Below are 22,001 nucleotides of genomic sequence, written 5' to 3'. Positions count from 1 at the left end.
TGATAAGCGTATGTGTGGCCCTGGTTTTAATCCCCAGCAAGCATCCCCTCCCCCCCCCCAAAAGCACTGAGTGCTTTATACACTAAGTGGTGGGACCACACAGTGCATGTGTCCAACCTGTATAACCTATAGAAAACACCAGGTCCCTTTACAGTGAGTAGGCTGACTTAGCCTTGGTACGGTTCCTGACTAAGGAGAACGCACTCCATCCAGATGAGGGTGCTCAAGGGCAATTCCGGAATGTTCTTGCGTGGGCATCTGTTACAGTTTCAACTGCTTAGAACCTAGAGGATCAGGCTGTTGGATGCAGTTACAGAGCGCCTCACTCACTAGAAACTGTGATCAGGCAGTTTAAGAAGAGTAGACAAGGAAAATCACCCCGCGAGAGGTAGGTGTGGGTGACTCGTAACACCTTAGCAATTCTGAAGACTTAATGAGCACCGCTATTGCTGTCACGTGGCCTCCCCCTCATGCCTATGGCCTTTTGCGGTGAGCTTCAGTCCCTGAAGCTGAAACATTTTCCTTTGAACGACAGAAGGACTTTTGAAGACATTAACCTAGAAACATCACTGACCTCACTTCACATTTTGTCTGAAGCAGCTGTAATTAAGGGGGAAGCAAAGAGAGATGGCAGCATTGGTTAAAAAAAAAAATCTAAATTCCAGAACTAGAAATGGCTTTACAGTTATTTTTATAAAGAAGGATGCCCTTAATTTAATGGGGGGAAAAACGATTTAGTCAGTATCTCCCCTTTAAATGGCAACCATGTGCTTGTCTATCTTCCTCAGAAAGAGGTGATGGCTGGACTTGTCTTTTCTTCTACCTTTCTTTGGCCTGCAAATCTAAGAATGAGGTCTGCCATTGCTGGGGTTTTTATCTTCTCCTGCCTCTTCAGTGGTAAGTCATGATAAAGGAAGTGTCAGCTGGAGGGACAGCTGGTTAAGACAATGAAGAATTTCAATACGCTTGAGGGGAGAGCGGACATAAGGGAGGTGGCTGGGGAAGTACGATTGTAGAAGCTGCCTTCTCTTGCTTTCTCTAAACCTCCTCTTAGGTTAATTACCTTCTCTCTGTGAGATGCTGTGAGACTCTGGATGCGGACAGAAGACCTTAGTTTGGACATTCAGTGAGCAGACTCTGTCCTAACGGTTCATGTGTATTGACTGATTTACTCCTCACTAGACATCAGGTGTTTGTATTCTCATTTTATAGAGGAAGAACCTGCATTAGTAAACAGAATAGGGAAGAGATGTCTAAGTAGAAAATGCAGCAATACCTTCTTTTCCTACACTTCTCTCATTAAATACAGGATGCAGCTCAGGTCTGCGCTGCATTTTCTACTGAGACATCTCTTTCGGAAAGGAGAGGAGCATTAGAAAGGTGAAATAGCATGAGATAATATCTTCCGTGACTTGGATATCATGAAAAAGAAAATGGTGTTAGAGATTATCAAGTTAAGAAAAATAAACCAGACCCACAACAGATAGCTTATATGATTCCTCATATTTGGATTCTAGATTTTTACACTCTGTGTGTATGTGTGTGACAGAGAGAGGGGCAGAGACAGAGAGAAATAGACCATTTGAGAAAAAGAGGACCAGTTAGAAAGGATGGGAGACAAGGTAATGAAGAGGTGAATATGAACAGGGTACACTGATACACATATAAAGAAAGCCATATCTTTGTGTGCTAATTAAACTTCAATAACAAGACATCTACGTTTTTAAATAATTCAGAGACTTGCATTGCTTCTTCTGTATACAGAGGAAGATGTGAGGACAAGTGAATAAAGACTGACATCAAAAGGAGTGTTCTTGTTGGTCGTCATAAGGGCACCTGTCTTAGTCCTCCTATGCTTGAAAAGAAGGATTGAAGAATGAGGTGGGTCTCTATGAGCAGGCTGTAAGACTGGGTGATGACAAGCCCAAGAAGAGAAATCCCTCAGGGAATCCACCCAGCAGCTGACCCTCAGCCAGCAGAACCAAGATCCTTAGCAGAGGAAGGTGAGGGAAGGCTGGGAACACATGAAAGGCTGGCAGCTTCAGGGTCTCAGAGCGACTGCCCAGGACAAGGGCTTAGGTTTCAAAGATGCTTTTCATCCCCATCTCTTCCGCTTATGAAAGCTATTAAGATTTATTTCAAGGAAGATATTGGCAAATATAATTTCTGGCTAAAACATGCATTTTTTAAAAAAATAATTGGGTTATTGTGTGCAAATTGCTTAGCAGATTCCTAGGTGTGAACTTCACTCTTTTGGCGTGGTTGTTGTTTAGTTCTGAGACTGTATTTTAAATACATTTCCCCCTCCCTTTCCTCCCTCCAAGCCTGTTCCCATTCTCCTTCAAATTCATGGCTTCAGTTGTTATTGCATGCACAGCCACACAAAAATACATTTGTTAATTCATCTGACTAAAGGGTCTCATTACCCAGACTGCCTTTTATTGAAAGTCACCTTAGTTGTAGCAAAAGAAGATAAAAAAAAATGCATTGCACCATATATGAATTGTTAGTACATAGAAGTACCTTGGCTGTGGTGATTATATTTTGAAAGAGGAAGAAATGCCAGGTATGATGGTACACGCCTTTAGTCCCAGCAGTCAGCAGGCAGAGGCAACAAGGTCTCTGAGTTCAAGGCCAGCCTGATCTAGGAGCACATTCCAGACCTGCCAAGACTACATAGTGAGACCCTATCTTTAAAAAGAAAAGAAAAACAGGCAAACATAAAACAAAATGGAAGGAAGGAAGGAAGGAAGGAAGGAAGGAAGGAAGGAAGGAAGGAAGGAAGTTTTTTTTAAAAAAGTAGAAAGGGAAAATATGAACACTGGGACAAATTTTGGACCAGTTACCAAAGAGTCTTTCTACCATCTGGGTCGTTAACAGTAACAAGCATTCTGTGTGACCCACGCTCCCTGCAGGAGTCATCATCAAAGACTGCTGAATGGACAGACCTTGTTCTCCAGCATCAGACACCCGTGTCCAAGGTCTATTCCGTCAACTAGCACTACATCTGAAGTGAAGATTCATGGACTCAACCTCCCATGCGTTGTGGTTCAAGTCTTCTGGATGCACAGAAATCTATTTTAGCCACTAACCTACATCTGAGGCACTCAGAAACTGGGAACTAATGTTCTAGATGCTTTAAGTCCAAAAATCTCTGAGATAGTTGTACCTAATCAAATGAGCAACGTGGTTGAACAACTGAATTTGAGTACTAAAGATAACCTATGAGTATGCATTAATCAAGTAATGAATATTCACATGTATAACATACTACCTGGGCTTGGAAATGACCTAACTGGGTATGTGGCTGGTGAAATCCATGTTTTAGTTAGGCACCAAGAAAGTGTCCTCATTTCTGATTTCTGTCAGTTCACAGGGCTTCTGATTCATTAATGTAGCACATGCTTTGAAACCTCCTTCATTAAATTCTCAAAATAAAATAATCTTCATTTATGTGGATTTTTATAATAAAATTTTTAAGCATTTCTTATTCTTTGACGTTAAAAATCACTGATATTTTTTGGTTCCTCTCTCCTCCTCTGTCCGCTCTACTCATTCACTCTGGTCTCCATCACAATTGCCCCCTTCTTCGCTGTCCTTGGAGATGTTGGAGGTGTGATTTGCAGGGCATGCAATCTCTCCATCCCGTTCCATGGATGTCTGTTAGACCTTGGAACCTGCAGAACAAAGCCCGGTCAGTTTTGTATAAAAGAGAGCCTTGCTAAAGGTAAGTCTTGATATGTAGAAGTGCAGAGACAATCCTTTTATCATTTGCTAATACCAGCCATATGCCTGATGTTATATTGAGGTTTGGCCAGGACTACATTGCTCCAATCATCCAATATGACTTGGATGGATCCCATCACTATCCCCTCCCCAAAACCCCTCACTCAATTTTCTTATTTTTTGAGTGCTGGAGCTTGAAGCCAAGGCTATACAGATGACAAGTGCCCACCAACGGAGCTATGTCCATAACTCATTATCCCCACTTTGAAGAAGTATTTATATATTACTTGTACATGTATATGTATGTGCATGCATAGGTTTATGCACATTACACGTTTGCCGCAGCTTCTGAAGGCCAGAAGAGGGCTCTGGATCCTCCGGAACTGGAGTTCCAGGGCCACCCTGTGAGCACTGGGGACCCTAACTGGGTCTTCTGCAAGACCTTTGGGTTATCTCCCAATTATCTCTATTTTTAATAAAAAATTGGAGGTTTTTATTAATTAAATAAAGGTTAGATAATTTTTACAAAGTTACTAGTAAGTGATTATGATAGCCAAGATTCAAATACAAGTATCTTGAGCCCCAAAATATTAAGACATCTACATGTAGCCTCATTCACAGCATTCACATCTCAGAGAGTATTAATAGATTGTTTACAGAGTTGTCTAAGTGCAGGCTCCTGTGCAACTGCCCAGGTTCCATGTTAAACACAAAACCCAAATGCTGACAAGATTAGAAGACAATGCTGGTGAGTACATTTCAAGTTTGAAAGAGAGGAGGCCCCTTAACGTCCAAAACTCAAAAGCCAAAAACAATACAACTGATTTGAATGTGTTCATATTTTGTAATATGTAAAATATATGACAATGTTAAATGATAAGCAAATGTAAAAGACAAAGAACTAGTTAGCTGGAAATAATAAAAACAGATTACAGAAAAATATTGTTACCTATCCAGAAAAATAAGGAGCTTCCAAAAAATGTCTTTTGAGAAGATGAGTTAGGGTCTGGGTAGATGGTTCAGCCAAGTGCATAGAGAGATGAATTCAGATCCCAGGAATCCAAGTAAAAAAGACAGACCTGGTAATGTATGTCTGTATCCCACTAGGGTCAAAGTCAGGCAGATCCATGAAACTCATTGGCCAGTCAGCCTGGCTGCATCAGTGGCTTCAAACCCAGAAAGAGATGCATCCCAGACTAAGATAGAGCGCAACTGAAGAAAGAAACCTGACATCAACCTCTCACACACACGCACACACGCACACACGCACGCATGCACAAACATGCATACACACACACACACACCTACGAGAACACATACCACACACTAAATATACAACAGACACACACACAAGACCAATTATCAGGAAAAAAATAAAACATGAAAGCATTCCTTGGCACAGAAAATATCAACATGGAAACAAACAAAAGAGCAGTTAAGCTAGCAAAAGTTAAGGCAATGTAAAGTATAGAAAAATGTAACATGTTTAGTCCATAAGACTGATGATGAATATGTCTTGTTATATAAAGGATAATTGCACACACACATACACACACTAAATAAACAATGGCAAAATATTATTTTAATAAATGACCTACATGCTCACATACAGGAAGTAGTTGGACTATGTTTTCTCCAAACCATGCAATGCCGTCTGCTATGTAACATCTTCCACATTTACTTGCTAATATGGGTAAATATCTAAACTGTTGTCAAGTGGGATGAGATCAAATACAAATTAACACACATAGTAGTCTACATATAAACAGAAATCAGCAAAGCAATACTTCATGGAGCTGGAAGAAATGAACAAAACTCAGGGGTCATCCAAGTTATGCAAGAGAGAGGAAGAGCCACATTTCCCACCTCAAGGGGATTGGTTGGTATTAAGAAACTTCCGGGCTCTGTCAATCTTCATAGCCTACCTGCCCTGTAACTCTGAACTTTGCTCTTCAAAGTCTATTATTGATGGAGGAAGGTCCCAAAGCCCCTCAGAGCCAAAGACATGGGTTCTCAGGCATCGCTCTTCTACTCTTGAACTGTGAGCACTCATACTGGCATCAGTGTAAGAATTAAGGGATTCTGTGCATGGACTAGAGCCTGAAAGCTTGTCTAGAAAAATACCTACTACCTCCTATGGTGCATTAATGACCTGGAATGGCTATGCTATGTGAGCAGATGTAACATGAAAAGGCCGGGCCTGCTTGTTTGTGTTTTCTGTCCTGCCCAGTCCCCCCAGCTGTTTAGCCCCAGAGAAAATAGCACAAAGGACTCCGTAAGTTATAAAGCTGATTGGTCCATTAGGTTAGGCTTCTTACTGGCTAACTCTCACATCCTGATTAACCCATAACCCATTTTTCTGATCTATTTTAGCCATGTGGCTCAGTACCTTTTTCAGTGGGGTAGCTCACATCCTGCTGCTTTGGTGATCTGGGCAGGAGTGGGAGGAATCAGCTTCCTCCTTCCCAGAATTCTCCTGCTCTCCTTGCATCATTTCCACTTCCTGTCTGGTTTTCCCACCTACACCTCCTGCCTGGCCAATCAGCGTTTATTTAAAACATGATTGACAGAATACAGACAATTCTCCCGCACCAAGCAGAGTTCAGTATCTTGGAATTTTTAACCATCTCCCACTGAATTGAATTAAACTGAATTAAACAGAATTGAAAGGTACATAAAGTCCCATTCTAATGTGGCTTTATCAACAGCTTCTCAACATTGCCAATAGTGGCACTTGTGGAAGATGGATGCCTTGTGGGGACAGTTGCTAAGGCTTAAATCTTGAATGTCCCCTAAAGGCCCATGTCTTATAGGCTTAATCACCAGCCTTTAGCACAACCAGGAAATGCTGGAATCTGTAGTGTGATTGGAAAATAGTGGAACTTTAGAAGGCAGGGCCTAGGAGAAGGAAGTTATGTCCCAGGACACATGCTACTGAAGGGAACATTGAGTCCCCAGCCTTCTCCTTTTTGTTTCCTGGGCACCATGAGGTGTGTGGCTTTCTTGGCCATACTCTCTCACTACAGGGTTGCTAACCACAGACCAAAAAGCAACATTGCCAAGAAACCATGGGCTGAGACTTTTGAAATTGTGAGCTCAAACTAACTTTTGGTTTTTCAGCTTACCTGGGTGTCTTGTCCCAGGACAGGGTAGTGAGAAGCTCAGCGAAATCTTCCATTACGAGATGGATAGCAACGTCCCTAGCCTCTTCTTAGATGCTCAGAACAGATGGTCCCTCCTGCTCTCCCTAACTGTAATAGCAGAAGTCTCTGAGCGACAGCTGACATCCTCGGCTTGGGGAAGCAGAAACAGCTGTTTACCTTTGTTGCTCTGAGGATGCTCGTTGGTCCTCTGGCCACATCTGAAGCTTGGGGCAGTAGGACTGTGGAACTACTGGACCTTGCTTTTCACGTTGTCCATTTGCCCCTGTTCTCCAGTGATTTAACCAAGAAGGAAGAGCCGGGTACAGTGGTACAGACTTAGGACTCCTAGAACTCAAAAGCTTAGAGCAGGAGGATTAAGAACTGAAGGCCAGTCTACTTTAGATAGCTAAGTAGATAGTTAGGCCCAGCCTCAAAATGAAACAAACAAAACCCAGAAAAATAGTGACATTGTGTATGATAAGATTCCATCTCTAGGAAGCACTTGCTAGAGTACCCTTGTGCAGATGTGGCCTTTTAATTGAGTGACAGACCTTAGTGATGCTGGGGGAGCAGTCATGAGCAAGCTCGCCCACAGCAATCACAGTGAAAACTGCGTAGACAATAGCAGTTGCAAGCAGAAAACTTTGTCTTACAGTTCAGAAGCATGTGTACTACAAAGTCCCCAGTTCAGATAGTTTACTCGGGAGTTCTTAAAGGCAGGCGAGGAAACCACTCCTCACGGTAGGAAGTCTAGATTCATGTCTGGGTAAAGCTGGAGATTGCACTTCATCTTCTATTGTTACGTGTTTACTGTGTTAAGCGCACAAGGCCAGGTAGGCAGCACCCACCGGTCTCAGCATCGTTCCTTCCTTCAGGTGGGATCCAGTGGTATTCAGTGAAAGGCTGCACAGAGGACAAATCGGAGTGCTTCAAGAGAACTGTGAATAATTACGAAATCCGCGCTACCCACTGCTGCCACCGTCCCCTGTGCAACTTCTGAGGACGCGGCCAGAGGCTCGTCGCTCGCCGAGCCAGTCGGGTCTGAAGCACATCCTGGTCTCCACACGATGGTAGCTTCTGTCTTGTAGGTACTTAGGGCCATGGTCAGACAATGACTCTGGCGTTCACTGTGTCCGAGTCCCCGACCCTCCATGGTCTCCAGTGTACCTCACAAGAGCTCTGCGTCACAGGCGCTTTGCTTCTGTTGCTATGATAAAATATGATGAAAAGCATTTTGGAAAGGAAGGGGTTTATTCAACTTATACTTCCAAGTCTCAGTCTACACTGAGCAAAATCAGGGCAGGAACTTAAGGCCAGAACCTGGAGGCAGAAATTGAAGCACAGACCATGGAGGAGCAAGGCTTACTGACTTGTTCCTCATGTTGCTTTCTTATATATCCCAGGTGCACCAGGGATGGTACCACCCAAAGCGGGCTGGGACCTCCCACATTAATCTTCAGTCAGGAAAAAGCCCCCATAGACCTGCTGCCCTCAGGCCAATCGGATGGAGACATTTTTTTTAACTGAGGCTCTCTCTTCCCAAATGACTCCAGCTTGTGTCAAATTGACCCCTGACCCCAAAATAATCCTTTCACCATCATGTCTCTCCTGCTCCTGCTTCTCCCCCCTCCCTTGTATTAGCAAGGCTGCGGAGAAGCAAAATGTCCACAGTTCTCTAAGTCAAACCAGAGACAGAATATCTAATTAGTTTCCCTCCCTAAACATTTCCAGACTAAAAAAAAAAAATCTGCTGATAAGTGAATTACACCATAAGTCTCAGAGCGATAGGCACCCTGATATGGTTTATGGGAGAAACTAGTAGATCTTATAAGAAATGATAAGCCACAAATCAACAAACCAGGCCAATGGGGACAGGAAATCCCCAAACAAAGGCCTGAGACGGGCAGGAATGCCACCACACAGTTCTTCCTTCTGTATCGGGATAGGCCCGGGTGCTGGGTTTCCATAGCTACTCCATGCCCAGGTGCTTGTCCGCCGTGGGTCAGTCAAGCCATCCGAGACGAGGTCAAGTGGCTCCCCTCGGGGAAACCAAGGGACTTGCTTGACAAGCTGGGTCTCTGTTATGCCCGTTCTGTGCCCCCTTCTGCAGCCTGATCACTGTTACTTTATGACTAAACTTGGATTTCTCTGCAGCTTTAGGGTTTGAAAATATCAAAATCTTCTTGCCATTTTCTAAGGGCTTAAGATATCTAGTGTCTTGATATCTGCTTTCCATATCCTTTGAAGCAAAAAAAATTATTTTTCAAATGCAACAGCAGCCAAGCCTGATGGTAAATGCTTGTGACTCCAACATAGAGGAGCCAGAGGCAGGAGAATCAGAAATCAGGCCATGCAGCAAGACCTTGTCTCAAAACAAAAATTAACGCCTAGGACAGGCATTCCCCCACACTTCAGCTATATTCTTTAGATCATGTTTCTGAAACAAAGGAAACAATGTCTTCATCCTCATATTTGTGTCTGACCACCCATTCCATCATTCTTGGAAAATGCATAAACAGCTGTTACCTCAGATCAGCAAACTACGGAAACCTTTTGATTTTCCTGGGCTTTTTAGAAATATCCCATCATGAACCCAATGTGATGGGGACAGATGCCCAGCTTGCTTAGCCAGCGGCCCCTGACTGGCCATGTGGACTCCTCCCTCACACGGAAGGACTCTCCATGCAGACCTTTCCTCCCCATAGGCCCCCTCTCTTCCCTCCTCTGTGTTAGCCCCTCTGCAACTCATTCCCTTCACACAGAAGACGAAGAGGAGGGGTTCACACAATCTGAGACACCCTTGTGTTCTAATCCGAGGTAAATGAACACAGAGTTCTGACTGTAACTCTTGGTTTTCTTCGGTACAAATAGCTGTGTGCCGACCACAATCCCCAGGGTGGGCCCAGGTCTGACAACCAATGTTCATCCAGATTTGCAAAACCCAGGAAACTGGGCAGCGAAATGTAAGCCGTGAGAAAAGCAAATGGCATTGATGTGGTTGACTGGTGCAACAATACCACCCCCAAAGTCACCATGGCAACAGCAATAACCCATTCAAACACTGGCGTGTAGGCGGAGTGTGACCCCCTAATGATATCCATGTTCTGCTTCCTGTAACTGGTGAATGTGTTTCCTTGACAAAACGGCTTTGTGCAGGTGTGCTTAGATGAGGGGCTGTTAAGATCACTTGCTGGATCATTAAAAGTATGAGAGAGAGGCAGGAGGGTCAGAATGAGGGGAGATGTGATGAGGAAAGCTGAGGTCATAGGTCGATAGATGCTTCATTGCCGGCTTCGAGAGTGAAGGAATGGGTCGCAAGCCAAGGAAGGAAGCTCAGCTAAGAAAGAACATGTCTTCTCCATCCCAGCTTCCAGCAGAACACAGTCTGAAGGACACAGTCTAAATTTCTTCCCTCTGGATCTGTGAGAGATTAAATTTGCTGGGTTTTGTTAGTATGCGTGCGCGAGCCTCAGCCTGTGTCTCCAGGTCAGTCAACAACGTTGGAGGATTGTGGGTTCTCGCTAGCTGATCGCTTCTGCCACTCTGTGCTCGGGGACACCTGGGCTGCGAGCTCCCCTCCCATCTCGACACGGGGGGGCCCTGGGTTTAGAGCATTACACCATGAATCCAGTTTTTCTCTTCCTTCCAAGGACTGGCCTCAGATTGCCAGGCTTGGGTGGCAAGGACTTTTCTCTCTGAGCCCTCTTCCCAGCCATGCCTTCTGTTTTTATTATGGCCATTCATTAATTATAGCCTTGGGAAATACGTACACTTGGACATATGGAGAATATTAAGACATTTTCTCTCCCGCTGTGGACAGCTTTGGCGTTTAGGTGACTCCAGGAGATCTGAGGCCTAGCACAGCAGGGCGGCGTCATGTCTCCCACCTTTCTGTGCGTGTTCTCAGTCATGGTTTCCCCTGAAACACACAGAAGGACTTCAGGCCCGCGGGTACATCCTTGCAGCTATCCCCTCCCACTCAAGCCTTCATTCATTCAGGAATTCTTCAGCTGATAAGCTGACTCTTTTCAAGCCCTTCACACTTAAAGAGACAGTGATACCAAATTAGCCTGCACATCACCTATAAAACACCAGCCTGGGGATCAATGGTTCAAGGAAATAGAAATCTTAGTGGCTAAAGTTTCTTAATTGCTTTAAATGGAAAGTCTTGGGGCTGGAGATTAGGCCCAGTAAGGTGCTTGCTACCATGAAGGATTGAGTTCAGATTCCCAGCACCCACAGAAACACCTGGAAGCAGTGGCACATGGGAGGTGGAGGGAGAAGGCCCCACGGACCTTGCTGGCTAGCCAGTCTAGCTGAATCTGTGGCGTGTGAGAGAACTTACCTCAAAAACTAAGGTAGAGAATCAGTAAAGATATCCGACATCCATCTCTGGCCTCCATACTCACAAACCTGTGTGTGAACATACAAACAGAAGCAATATTCTTAAAGGCAGGTCTCAGTGGTTGATCAATTGGAGTCCTCCAGAGAATGTGGTAGGCCTGTACTGGTGACAGTCTGTCAGCAAAGAAGGGATAAACATTTGGCTGTAAGAGGTTTTCTAAAATTCCTGAGAGCATGCTTTTTAACCACTGAGCGAGCCGGAGCTGAGCTTCTCTATGGTCCTTGTGAGCAGAAAGCCCCTGTGTGGATCAGTGATGGAGCAGAAACTGCTGGTGACGGGCTTTGTGATCCTCACAAGTGTCCATTCCTAGGGATCCTGTGGGTAGAAGCTGAGCCTCTGGGATGTATGCACACTCCTTACTCTACGCTGGAAGTCTTAGAAACGTGGAAGGAAGGAAGGAAAAACACTTGCAAAGAAAAAAACTGAAGCCAGATGTTGTGGGTTGACCCGTGTCTGCGGTGCAGATGCAGGTCTGTTTTCTACTCAGGGCTTCCTGCTTGAGCGCCCTTCACCGTCTTCACACCCCACTCCTAGAGTTAATAGTTCTGCAATGGCAGGATATACAGGTGCTGTGCACTGGGCCTGGGGAGCTGGCTCAGCAGCTAAGAGTGCATCCCACTGTTGTAGAAGACATGAGTTCAGGTTCCAGTGCCCACAGGGCAGAACTCACAAACACTGGCAAATCCCGCTCCGGAGACCGGATGCCCTCTTCTGGCCTCTACAGGCACCTACAGTCATGCAAATACCCTCCCCAAACACACACACACACACACACACACACACACACTAAGAGACACTACATATACAATTAAAAATAAACTTTTTAATTGTTGCTAAAATTCCTTCTCAATGTCCACCCCTCCTCCTAAGGCCTCAGTGACAAACTGGGGTGCAGCTCCATCAAAGTTTACCCAGGGAAAGTCAGATTGCTGCCTTCCTGAGCAGTGGGTGGGGGATTATGGGGAGGCAAACAGATGCCATAAGGCAGCTACAGTGGAAGATCTGCGCCCAGCAGGAATGACAGCTTCCCTCCAGAGCTGGCCAACAGAATCTCAGCCCTCCATTATCCCCAACCTACATCCTCTAGCCGCTCTCCCAGGACCACAAGCCGTCAGGGGAAAACTGCAAAGGACCGATTGGGAGCAGCGACTCAGGTGAGGGTCCCACGTCCTTCTCCCCCTCCTTCTACGAAAGAAAGTCGACCATCAAGAGACCCAGCTGGACTCCTGAGGACGGTGGGAGTTTGGTTCAGAGGATAGTCCCGTACTCCAAAAGGACTAACAATGCTAGAATGTGCAGAGCTAGCAGCTGTGGCATCCTTTTCTAATTGTGCATCTACCTGAACCTTTGGTCCTCCCTGCTGAGAAAAAACTAGCAACAAGTCTTGCGCCTCTGCTCTCAGGCCTGTGATTTCAAGACTTGTCTGTAACCAGGCCTTTGCTCATGCTTTGCCTCCTCGCTGCCTTAGCTGGCTGGCTCTGCCACCTGGTGGTCAATAGTGACAACTGCATGCCCCATCTAACTAGGGGTACTGTGCTAGATTTCTTTGTAGATCCCAGAGTCTTTTATTAAAGTATATGCCACGTTGTCTTTGTGGCATGATTCATGTGTCCCTGAATCAGAGCCTGTAATAGTGCCTGTGGAAAAACCTTTAAGTCCGACAAAACTTAAACTTACGGGTGGAGGGAAAAGAGAAAGGTTCTTGGGGCCCAAGTGAATTCACTTGGTACAGGACACTGTGTAGCCCTGACGTTCATAAAACAGCTTGGAGTTCTTCAGGCACGGTTGCAGCCCACAGCTGTCGTCTGTACTAAGCACACAACTGACCGGCTGGGGCAAGGAATGTAACTGTTCTTGCCATCATTATATGTAGCCTATGTTGTTGTTCTAAAATTTTAAATATTTTGTGAAATACATCCATCCATCTCAATTTGCAAAGGGTAGTGCATGCCAGTAGCCACAGCATGGAAGGCTGAGGCAGAAGGTTCCAGGACAGCCTGAGTTACACAGTATGTCTGGGAATATCCTAGACTACATGTCTCAAACAAACAAAACAATCAGAAAAAAGAAAACACCCACCCTGGTGTCTCATAGGCTGCAGGTGCTCAGATATCAGCTTCAGTTGACACTATAGAATCAATGACTAGATGCCACATGGTGCACCTAAGAAATGCTAGCAATGCAGTAGGCTTAGAGATACATATGGATCTGAGGGTCAGTTGGGGTTTGTGGTTTTTTTATTTTTGGAGAAGTCATCAAAATTTTGTAAGCCTGAGAATGAAAACAGGCCACAGTCATGTTCTGTCTCAGTTAGGGTTTCTATTGCTGTGATAAAACACCGTAAGCAAAAGCACGTTGGAGAGAAAAGGGTCCACTTAGCTTACAGTTCCCCCATCACAGTGTATCACTGAGGGAAGTTAGAGCAGGAACTCAGCCAGGCAGGAACCTGGAATCGGGAGCCATGCTTGCAGAAGCTGAGGAGGGTGCTGCTCACTGGCTTGCTTCTCCTGCCTTGCTCAGTTTGATTCTAGCTCACCAAGTATTATTGACTAAATTATACTTTCCTAGTTGCCATGTAAGAAAGCCTTCCAGGGCTGACTGGAAACACTCTGCACAGCTCTCCTGTGCATGTTGTCTGCACAAATTGCAGCAGAATATTATGGGATTGAAAGTGAAGATGTTAGACTTCTTAACACTTGATGATTGGGGGATGTTTGGAACCCTCTAAAAGTTTCCATTTCCTTGTCTGTGAACTTGACACATGACAATACTGTCCTGTTCTAAACACATTGATCGCTTTCCACACATCAGACAACCCAACCTATTCCCATTTCAAGAACATTGTCGTTCTGGGCATCGAAGAGGCTCCTTATGGGGTTTGTTAGCCATTTGGGCAAGAAACTGATCTTGCCTGGACTGCTTGATGCTATGCTGTATGAACTGGGCATGCAAGACCCACAGAAAAATGACTGCTGAACTTGCCTAAAGGTGAGATGGTCCTTTAGGTTTCCTGATTCATGAACAAGTCTGCCAGACATTCTGCAGGACACAGAAGAAAGTGACTGAAAAACTGCCAATATAGATAAAATACAGATGAAACTGTCTTTGAATTTTCCTGCTTTTGCTATGCCTGAGAATGGTTTGTTTAAAGGATAGTTTACATAGGGCTCCCCTCAAGAAGCCAGTAAAAGATGAAGATGGATAGAAGCCTTCAGAGGTGATTGGAGCTCTGCTTCATGAGTAATCCACTTACACAATTAATAAATTATGAGTTAGTCATCAGTTGATGTGCTGTCTTGAGAAGGCCTGCTCTAAAATCAGTTGGGATGAGTTTCTCAGACAATTCTTGTCTCTCCATTGTGGAGGCCCAAAAATGTGAGCCTATTTCCACCTTGTCTGAAGTTCAGCAAGTTGCAACTTGCTCAGAGTTGCTGCCACCCCACCCTGAGCAAAGATCAGAGTTGGAACTTTCTTCTATCCCTTCAAGGTTATTGTCTGTTTCTACCTCAAACAAAGGTCCCACCTAGATTTAGACCAGAGTTCTGCTCTCTCAAAGTTATTGTAAACAGGTGTGACTAATAGCCAGACCTTGTTTCTACCTCAAACAAAAGTCTAAGGATCCTACTAAGTTCCTACTTCCTTAGAGAAATAGCAATGGATTCCACGCAGGGAGTGGTTTACCTACAGAATGTTTTGATCTAGGTTGCGGGCATTACTCGTCTTGTTCTAGCAACAGAATGTTTAACTAAGAACATAGCCACAACCTTCAACCAGTACGTTCATTTCCTTGTATCATGTTAATGCAGTTTTTATCTTACTCTTACCTTTTGGGGTCAGGCAGGTATTTTAAGCAAATGGAAGCTAAACGTGAGCGATTTCAGTAGTCACTGGACTTCCCTCTCCATACTATACTATGTTTCTGTTTTATTATTTTCACCCAGGTCTTCGTTCTCTTTACTTATTTTTCTAATCCCCATATCCTTACCCTGGTAAGTTATATTTGTTGAAGTTGGTCTCTGAAACTCCAAGTGATGGGCTGTGCCATCTTGGAACTCTACTAGCAAGAAGCCTAACACTAGTAGATGTGGCCTTCGATCTTGGGCGAAGAATATGTACCAAATAAACGCCTTCTCTCTCTACCACACCTACTCTTGGGAACTGTGTCATCGCGACAGAGAGCAGAAGACAGTGATGCTGATAACTGACAGATGCTGGGCCTCCACAAATCACATCTGTCCAGAACACAGACACACGGGAGCTCAGGGGCTTGCTTACTGTGTTCCTTAATACTCCAACTGTTCACAAATCTCATGTAGCTTTCAGCTCTCACCTTTTCTTTAATCATTATTCTACTAGAGCCAGCAATTAGAAAACTCAAGCTTGTGTCTCTGTTCAGAGCCTTTTTGGGAGAACTTTTGAATCCATTGAATCACTGTTCAGTATCTTTTTTAAACACAAATTCCCTCATTATTTGTCAAAGAATTAAGCAAGTCAATATAACCTGCATTCGTGTAAGCCATATTGGCTCACTCACTTGTTCAATGGTTCTCCCTTGCCCTTAGAACAAAACTAAACTCCTCATTATGGCCTCTAGGAGGCCACACCCCACTACAGCCATGTCCTGCTTGGCTTGGTCATGAAACCCTGACTAGGGACAGAGAGACAGATGGACAGAGAAGGAATGAAAAAAACTGGGGACACACAGACTTTAACAGGACAGACAGACAGACAGACACACAGACTTTAATAGAACAGACACACACACATACACACACATTTTATATATATACGTATATATGTGTATATGTATGTGTGTGTGTGTGTGTGTACACAGAAAAGCTGGGGCTGTTCAGACTCTGATAGAACTGCACCAACTTTGGCAACAACCAGGCATTTCAGAATCTAAACTATGTACAGCACACAGAGGAGGGTGTGGCTAGTCTCAGATGGTCTCTGTAAACACCCAGGAGGAGGAAGCTGCAGTTGCTGGGGTTTGTACACTCTGGTCAGCTGTTCCCACTGGCCTCTTCATTTATCAAGACACCGAGTTAGCTCAGGAACTCTACCTTTGTGATTCCATGCACGTAATGCTTTCAGATTGGTGACTTTGGGACTGGTGGGCTGACTGCTTAGCCTGTTGATTGGTAGGTGGCTGGCAGGCTGGTTGGTATCTGACTGCTTAGGCTGTTGATTGGTAGGTGGCTGACGGGATGGTTGGTGGCTGACTGCTTAGGCTGTTGATTGATTGGTGGCTGGCGGGATGGTTGGTGGCTGACTGCTTAGCCTGTTGGTTGGTTGGTGACTGTCAGGCTGGGTTGGTGGCTGACTGCTTAGCCTATTGATTGGTAGGTGGCTGGCAGGATGGTTGGTGGCTGACTGCTTAGCCTGTTGGTTGGTTGGTGACTGATTGGTTAAGGTTGGTTGAATTGTTGGTCATTTTGTTGGCTACTCATTTATTGGCTGGTTAATTTGTCTTGGGCACTGAAGTCTCCGGTTAAGATTCCACGTTCAAAGAGGCTTCTGTCACAGGTCACATGCCTTCTTAAGTGGTGTCATCATACCCAGTTGCTCTCTATCACATCATAGTGTCTTATTTCTCTCACTACATTTATTACTATCTAAAATTATTTCTCTTAACAATTTTCTCTGGGTTTAGAGATACTGTCTGTCTGGTTCATTATTTCCTGCCCAAGTTTGCTGATGATGCCCGGACTATAAGAAGTAGTCTCTAAACATTCGTATCAATGTGCTATTTTTGCAGCAAAGATGCTTTAATAAAAAGGCAGTTGAATGGGCCAGTATTGGCACAGATACCCCAAGACCAAATTCTCAGCACAAAGGATATTTTTCTGCCCCAGAGTGACAAAGGGCAGGGGGGAGAAAAAAAAACAGAAACAGGAGGGAGAGGACAAGGGAGAGGGGGAATGGAATAAGGGAGAAGGGAGGGAATATTTCTCCCAGAGAAACAAAGGACTGCTTCTGGACAGAGAAAAGACAATGTGGCACAAGGCAAATGGCAGGTTATAAAGGTACAAGGGAAATCCCATCTTAGGAAGAGGTATTCATTAGGGTAGCCAAAGGGGGGCTTTTGATTGCTGGACTTCAATACTTTCATAGCTGGACCTTGGCAGTCAGCCTCAGGGAGAAGTAGATAAATAACAGAATAAATAATGGTGAGAGCTTTAGGAATGTAATCTAATGGTTTTTAACAAGGAAGAGGGGAAGGTGAGGCCTGCCAAAGCCATGTTTGCCATGCTCTGGCCTACTAGAGCCCTTCAGCGGTACCCTGGAGAGCAGAAAGAAGTGACTTTCTGTGGCCAAAAGAACTGAAAAGCTCCACAAACCCAGAGTCATCTTTCCCAAGGAAGTAGCAGTTAAGGTGTCTTAGTTATGACTTTTATTTCTGTAAAGAGGCACCATGACCACTGGAGCTCTCATAAGGACATTTATTTGGGGTGGCTCACTTACAGTCTCGGAGGTTCAGTCCATTATCATCATGGTGGGGAACATGACAGCATGCAGGAAGACATAGTGCTGGTTACATCTTAATTAGAAGGCAATGGGAAGTCAGCTGAGATATTGGGCAGTATTCTGAGCATAGGAAACCTCAGAGCCTGTACCCACAGTGACACACTTCCTCCAACAAGGTCATACCCACTCCAGAAAAGCCACCCCTCCTAATAGTGCCACTTCCCGAGACTATGGGGATCAATTACATTCAAACTACCACAGTAGGTAAAGAAGGTGAGTGGGGGGGGTATGGGAAAATCTATATATAAAGAGAAGTGCTTTGAACCCCAAAAATAAGTAAAGGGGCTCCTCACAGCATCTGTAAAAGGCAATAGTCCCTGGAGAGGGAAGGCAGACCCAGGGAGACCACATGGATCACAAACTGAACCCAAAACTGCAACAGTAATATGGCAGCCTTGCAAGCAACTATAGAAACCGTCAGCCTCCACAGGAAGGTGCATTTTGTCACTGACCTGGTTTCTAACTATAAGTAATAACAAAAAGCAGATTAAGTTTTAATCAGCTTTATTGTTGTTTGATTTTCTACAGACAAAGTAGCTCCCTCCTGCCTGTATCTAGGTAAGGACACACATTTTCATGGACTACTGGAATGGAAACAAAATATCCTCTGGTGTTGTAGTCAGAGATTGTTGGTTTGTTTCTTGGCTGCCCAGACCCAAAATAATCACACAGAAACTATATTAATTGCAATACTGTTTGGCTAATGGCTTAAGTGTATTTCTAACTAGCTCTTACATCTTAAATTAACCCATTTCTATTATTTTATATTTTACCATGAGGCTTGTGGTTTATCAGGAAAGTTCCTGGGTGTCTGTCTCCTTCTGCAGCTACACGGCTTCTCCCTGACTCCGCCTACTTTTCTCCTCTATCTTCACTTGGAATTCCCACCCTGATCCACTCTGCCCTGCCAGAGGCCAAAGCAGCTTTATTCATTAACCAATGGCAACAAAATACTCTCACAGCATACAGAGGGGAATCCCACATCATCTCCCCTATTTTATCTAAATAAAAAGGAAGGTTTTAACTTTAACATAGTAAAATTACAAATAACAAAGCAGTTATCAAACAAGAATTATAGTTACAATATTTATATCTACTTTATCTTTTATCATAACTAAGGAAAATTGTAACTATTTTTCAACTCCATCAAAGACCCCAGAAGGATATAATATTACCTAAGTTAACAGGAAGTATATTATAAGCAACTTCCAAACTCTAGAATTTACAGAGACATCTCACTACCTGGACAGTCACCCAATGGTCTTCTGTAATGTTGCGGGCACACATATTCAGCCTACAGGTTCATAGTGTCTGGCAGACTTTTTCATGAAGCAGGAAATTTCAAAGACAGTTCCACCTATGTTGGCAGTTTGTCAGTCATTTTCTTCTGTGTCCTGCAGAATGTCTGGCAGACTCGTTTTTGAAGCAGGAAACCTAAAGGACCATCTCACTTTTAGGCAAGATCAGCAGTCATTTTTCTGTGAGTCCTGCAAGTCCAGTTCATATAGCATAACATCAAGCATTCCAGGCTAGAGCAGTTTCTTGCCCAAATGGCTAACAAACCCCATAAGGAGCCTCTTCGATGTCTGTCATCCTCTTGAAGTAGATTGGTGCTGCCAGGAGCAGATGTGTCTCATTGTCACAAAAAGTCCTAAGTTTTTAAAACATTTTAAATGCCATATTCTGTTAACCTTTGAAAGGTTTAAAGAATACCTGTCTAACTGAAAATATCTCTATATATCTAGGTAACCTGACTATAAGTTTGACTATTATAGATGACTATCTATTAACCTGTATTTTTTAATTATACATTACTTTTTTAAATGAGCTACACAAACACAATACCTTAATAAGAGCAGAAAAATATATATATATACACAGTGTAACAAAATCAACCTTAAATTTGTATCAATAGACCAAGACCATACCAGTGCAAAACATTCATCTCTATATCATGGTATGTTGTTACCAACAGACTTAGTCTCATCTTGGAGCTCTGCGGGTGCTCTGCATAGCCATAAAGACCTGGGAACTGGCTCACAGACTCCTGCCTCTGGAGGGGAACACTGGCTGTAGCTCAGTTTTGTTTGTTTGTTTTTTGTTGTTTCAAGACAGGATTTCTCTAGCTTTGGAGCCTATCTTGGAACTATCTCTAGATCAGGCTGAAAGGAAGGAAGGGAGGGAGGGAGGGAGGGAGAAAGAGAGAGACAGAGAAAGAAAGAAAGAAAGAAAGAAAGAAAGAAAGAAAGAAAGAAAGAAAGAAAGAAAGAAAGAAAAACAAAATATAAGTCCAGACTTCTAGTGGTCTATATATATCCATAATTCTCGATTCTGAATATCTTGGCTATTGTCGGGGTCAGAAGCCCCAACATAAAAACTACTTTTCCCTAACTGGACCGATATGGAGGCGCGGGAAATAATGAGACACAGTTCACACAGCAATATCGGAAGGGAGTTTCAGGCTTCATCCATTCCTGAAGATCACCCGTGTTTATTCTTCAAACACCTTTTATTCCCCCAGGTAAACCAAGGTGGAAACTCATTAATATTCCCTTTCCGGGGACCCGGGAGTACCGTAACACCTGCAACTCTGCAAGTCGGTCACAAGCTTGGAATCCACACCTCTTTCCAGGAGATCTACATAATAACAAAGAGAAGGAACAATCTGTCCTGAGCCTTTTGTTAGGTAGCCATGGGTGGTCTGGCAGGATAGCAGCTGCCCTTGGAAACAAAGCCTGGCGAGAGAACCTGGCTGCAAATATCTCGTATGAAATATGGGCCTACAGACTATATGTACTTTTTCTTTCATCTACCTAGGCTTAACTTAAGGACGTTGACCTTAAGAGTAGATAAGACCCGGACTTTAATGCTGGCGTTGTCACTTTTCATAGTCCGCCGTTCACTCTGGATGAGAACAGGTGAGATTTAGAAAACCTAGAGATGGACATGTAAGGGCATTTCACACCGAGAACTGCACGAACAAAGAGAGTTGGGGCGGTCAGGAATGACGAATGCATGCTAACTACGGGCCGTATTAATCCATGCATTCATCTGAAAGTAATTTCATATCGCCTCTCACCAAGGACACAGCGCCTTAGCAGGGATCAAAGGGAATCAACTGTGGCCCCAGCCCTCCAAAAGCTTCTCCAAGTAAAGGGCACAGTTGTAGGAGGCTTGTAGCGGCTCCTGATGTTGCCTGAGCAGCATAAACAAAGAAAAAAGCAAGCAGCATTTCTCCCTGTGGGAGGCCAGCAAGAGCTGAAAATGCGACCAGGAACCTGCTGCAAAGGTTTGAGACAAGGCTGAGAGAATGCTCAATGGAGAGCCCTTGAAAGGTTTTGAATATGGAAGTAAAACAAGGACCAGAAATGAAAGAGAGAAACTGATCGGTAAATGCCCATTTTCTAACCAGGCTCACCCATTTTCAATAGCGGCATCCCTTAGTTAAATCAAGCTGGAGCTCTGAAGATGCCGGCAATAGTCTCTGTACGGAGAGGGGCAGTAGGACTTGCTAGTCTGCACCCTTGCCTCTGGCCTCCCTGGGTACATGGAACTACTTCTGGTGGCTGAGGCCATGTGACCTCCAGGAGGCGCTATTTCCTTTCGCTGTCCTGGTGGAACTGTGGTTCTCCAGCCAACATCAGAATTTCTCTGAAGGCTTGTTAACTTAGTGTCACTGGGTTCCATTCCCACAGTTCCTGGTACAGTAGGTCGGGAGGGTGGATCAAAGAATGTGCATTAGTGATACCTCCCCAGGGTGTGTTGGCTCTGCTGACCCACAAGGATCTAAGACCTTTCTTGAAACCAGGTAAAATGGTTAGAAATTTTAAATGGTGCCTTTATAAAACACACAAAAGAATATATATGTTTGTGTGTGTGTGTGTATTATATATACAATACAATGTGTGTGTGTGTGTGTGTGTGTGTGTGTGTGTGTGTGTGTGTGTGTGTGTACATATGTATATGTGGTTGGGAACTGAGGGTGCAGTTCCCTGGGAGGAGGCAGTTGCTTGGGACAGTGCATACTTGTTACAGGAGACGCCTGGGGCTCAATTCCTACACCAAATCAAGCAAAGGCAAGAGAGCTAGAGCCAAGCCACAATGCAGCTCAGACGTTGGGGCAGTGAGTCGAGTGCTGGCTATCCTCTCCCCAGTTCCCTTCTTCAGGGTAGCTACCTACCTACCTGCTAAGATGA

At 44.3% G+C, this 22,001-nt stretch overlaps 1 protein-coding gene across 1 annotated transcript; it reads left to right on the top strand.

Moving 5' to 3' along the window:
• Nucleotides 1-260: 260 nt before the first annotated feature.
• On the top strand, nucleotides 261-10,324 carry C7H9orf57 (chromosome 7 C9orf57 homolog). The gene is made up of 4 exons (XM_048438700.3): nucleotides 261-388; nucleotides 789-897; nucleotides 3,605-3,727; nucleotides 7,745-10,324. Exons 2-4 carry the CDS (start codon nucleotides 798-800, stop codon nucleotides 7,867-7,869), a joined length of 348 nt encoding a protein of 115 aa, XP_048294657.3. The 5' UTR covers nucleotides 261-388; nucleotides 789-797; the 3' UTR covers nucleotides 7,870-10,324.
• The last annotated feature ends 11,677 nt before the right edge of the window (nucleotides 10,325-22,001 follow it).

This window comes from Myodes glareolus, chromosome 7 (genome assembly GCF_982192425.1).
Source record: "Myodes glareolus chromosome 7, mMyoGla1.1, whole genome shotgun sequence".
NCBI lineage: Eukaryota > Metazoa > Chordata > Mammalia > Rodentia > Cricetidae > Myodes > Myodes glareolus.
Note: the sequence above shows the minus strand (reverse complement) of the source record. Positions and strands in the feature narration are given on the sequence as shown.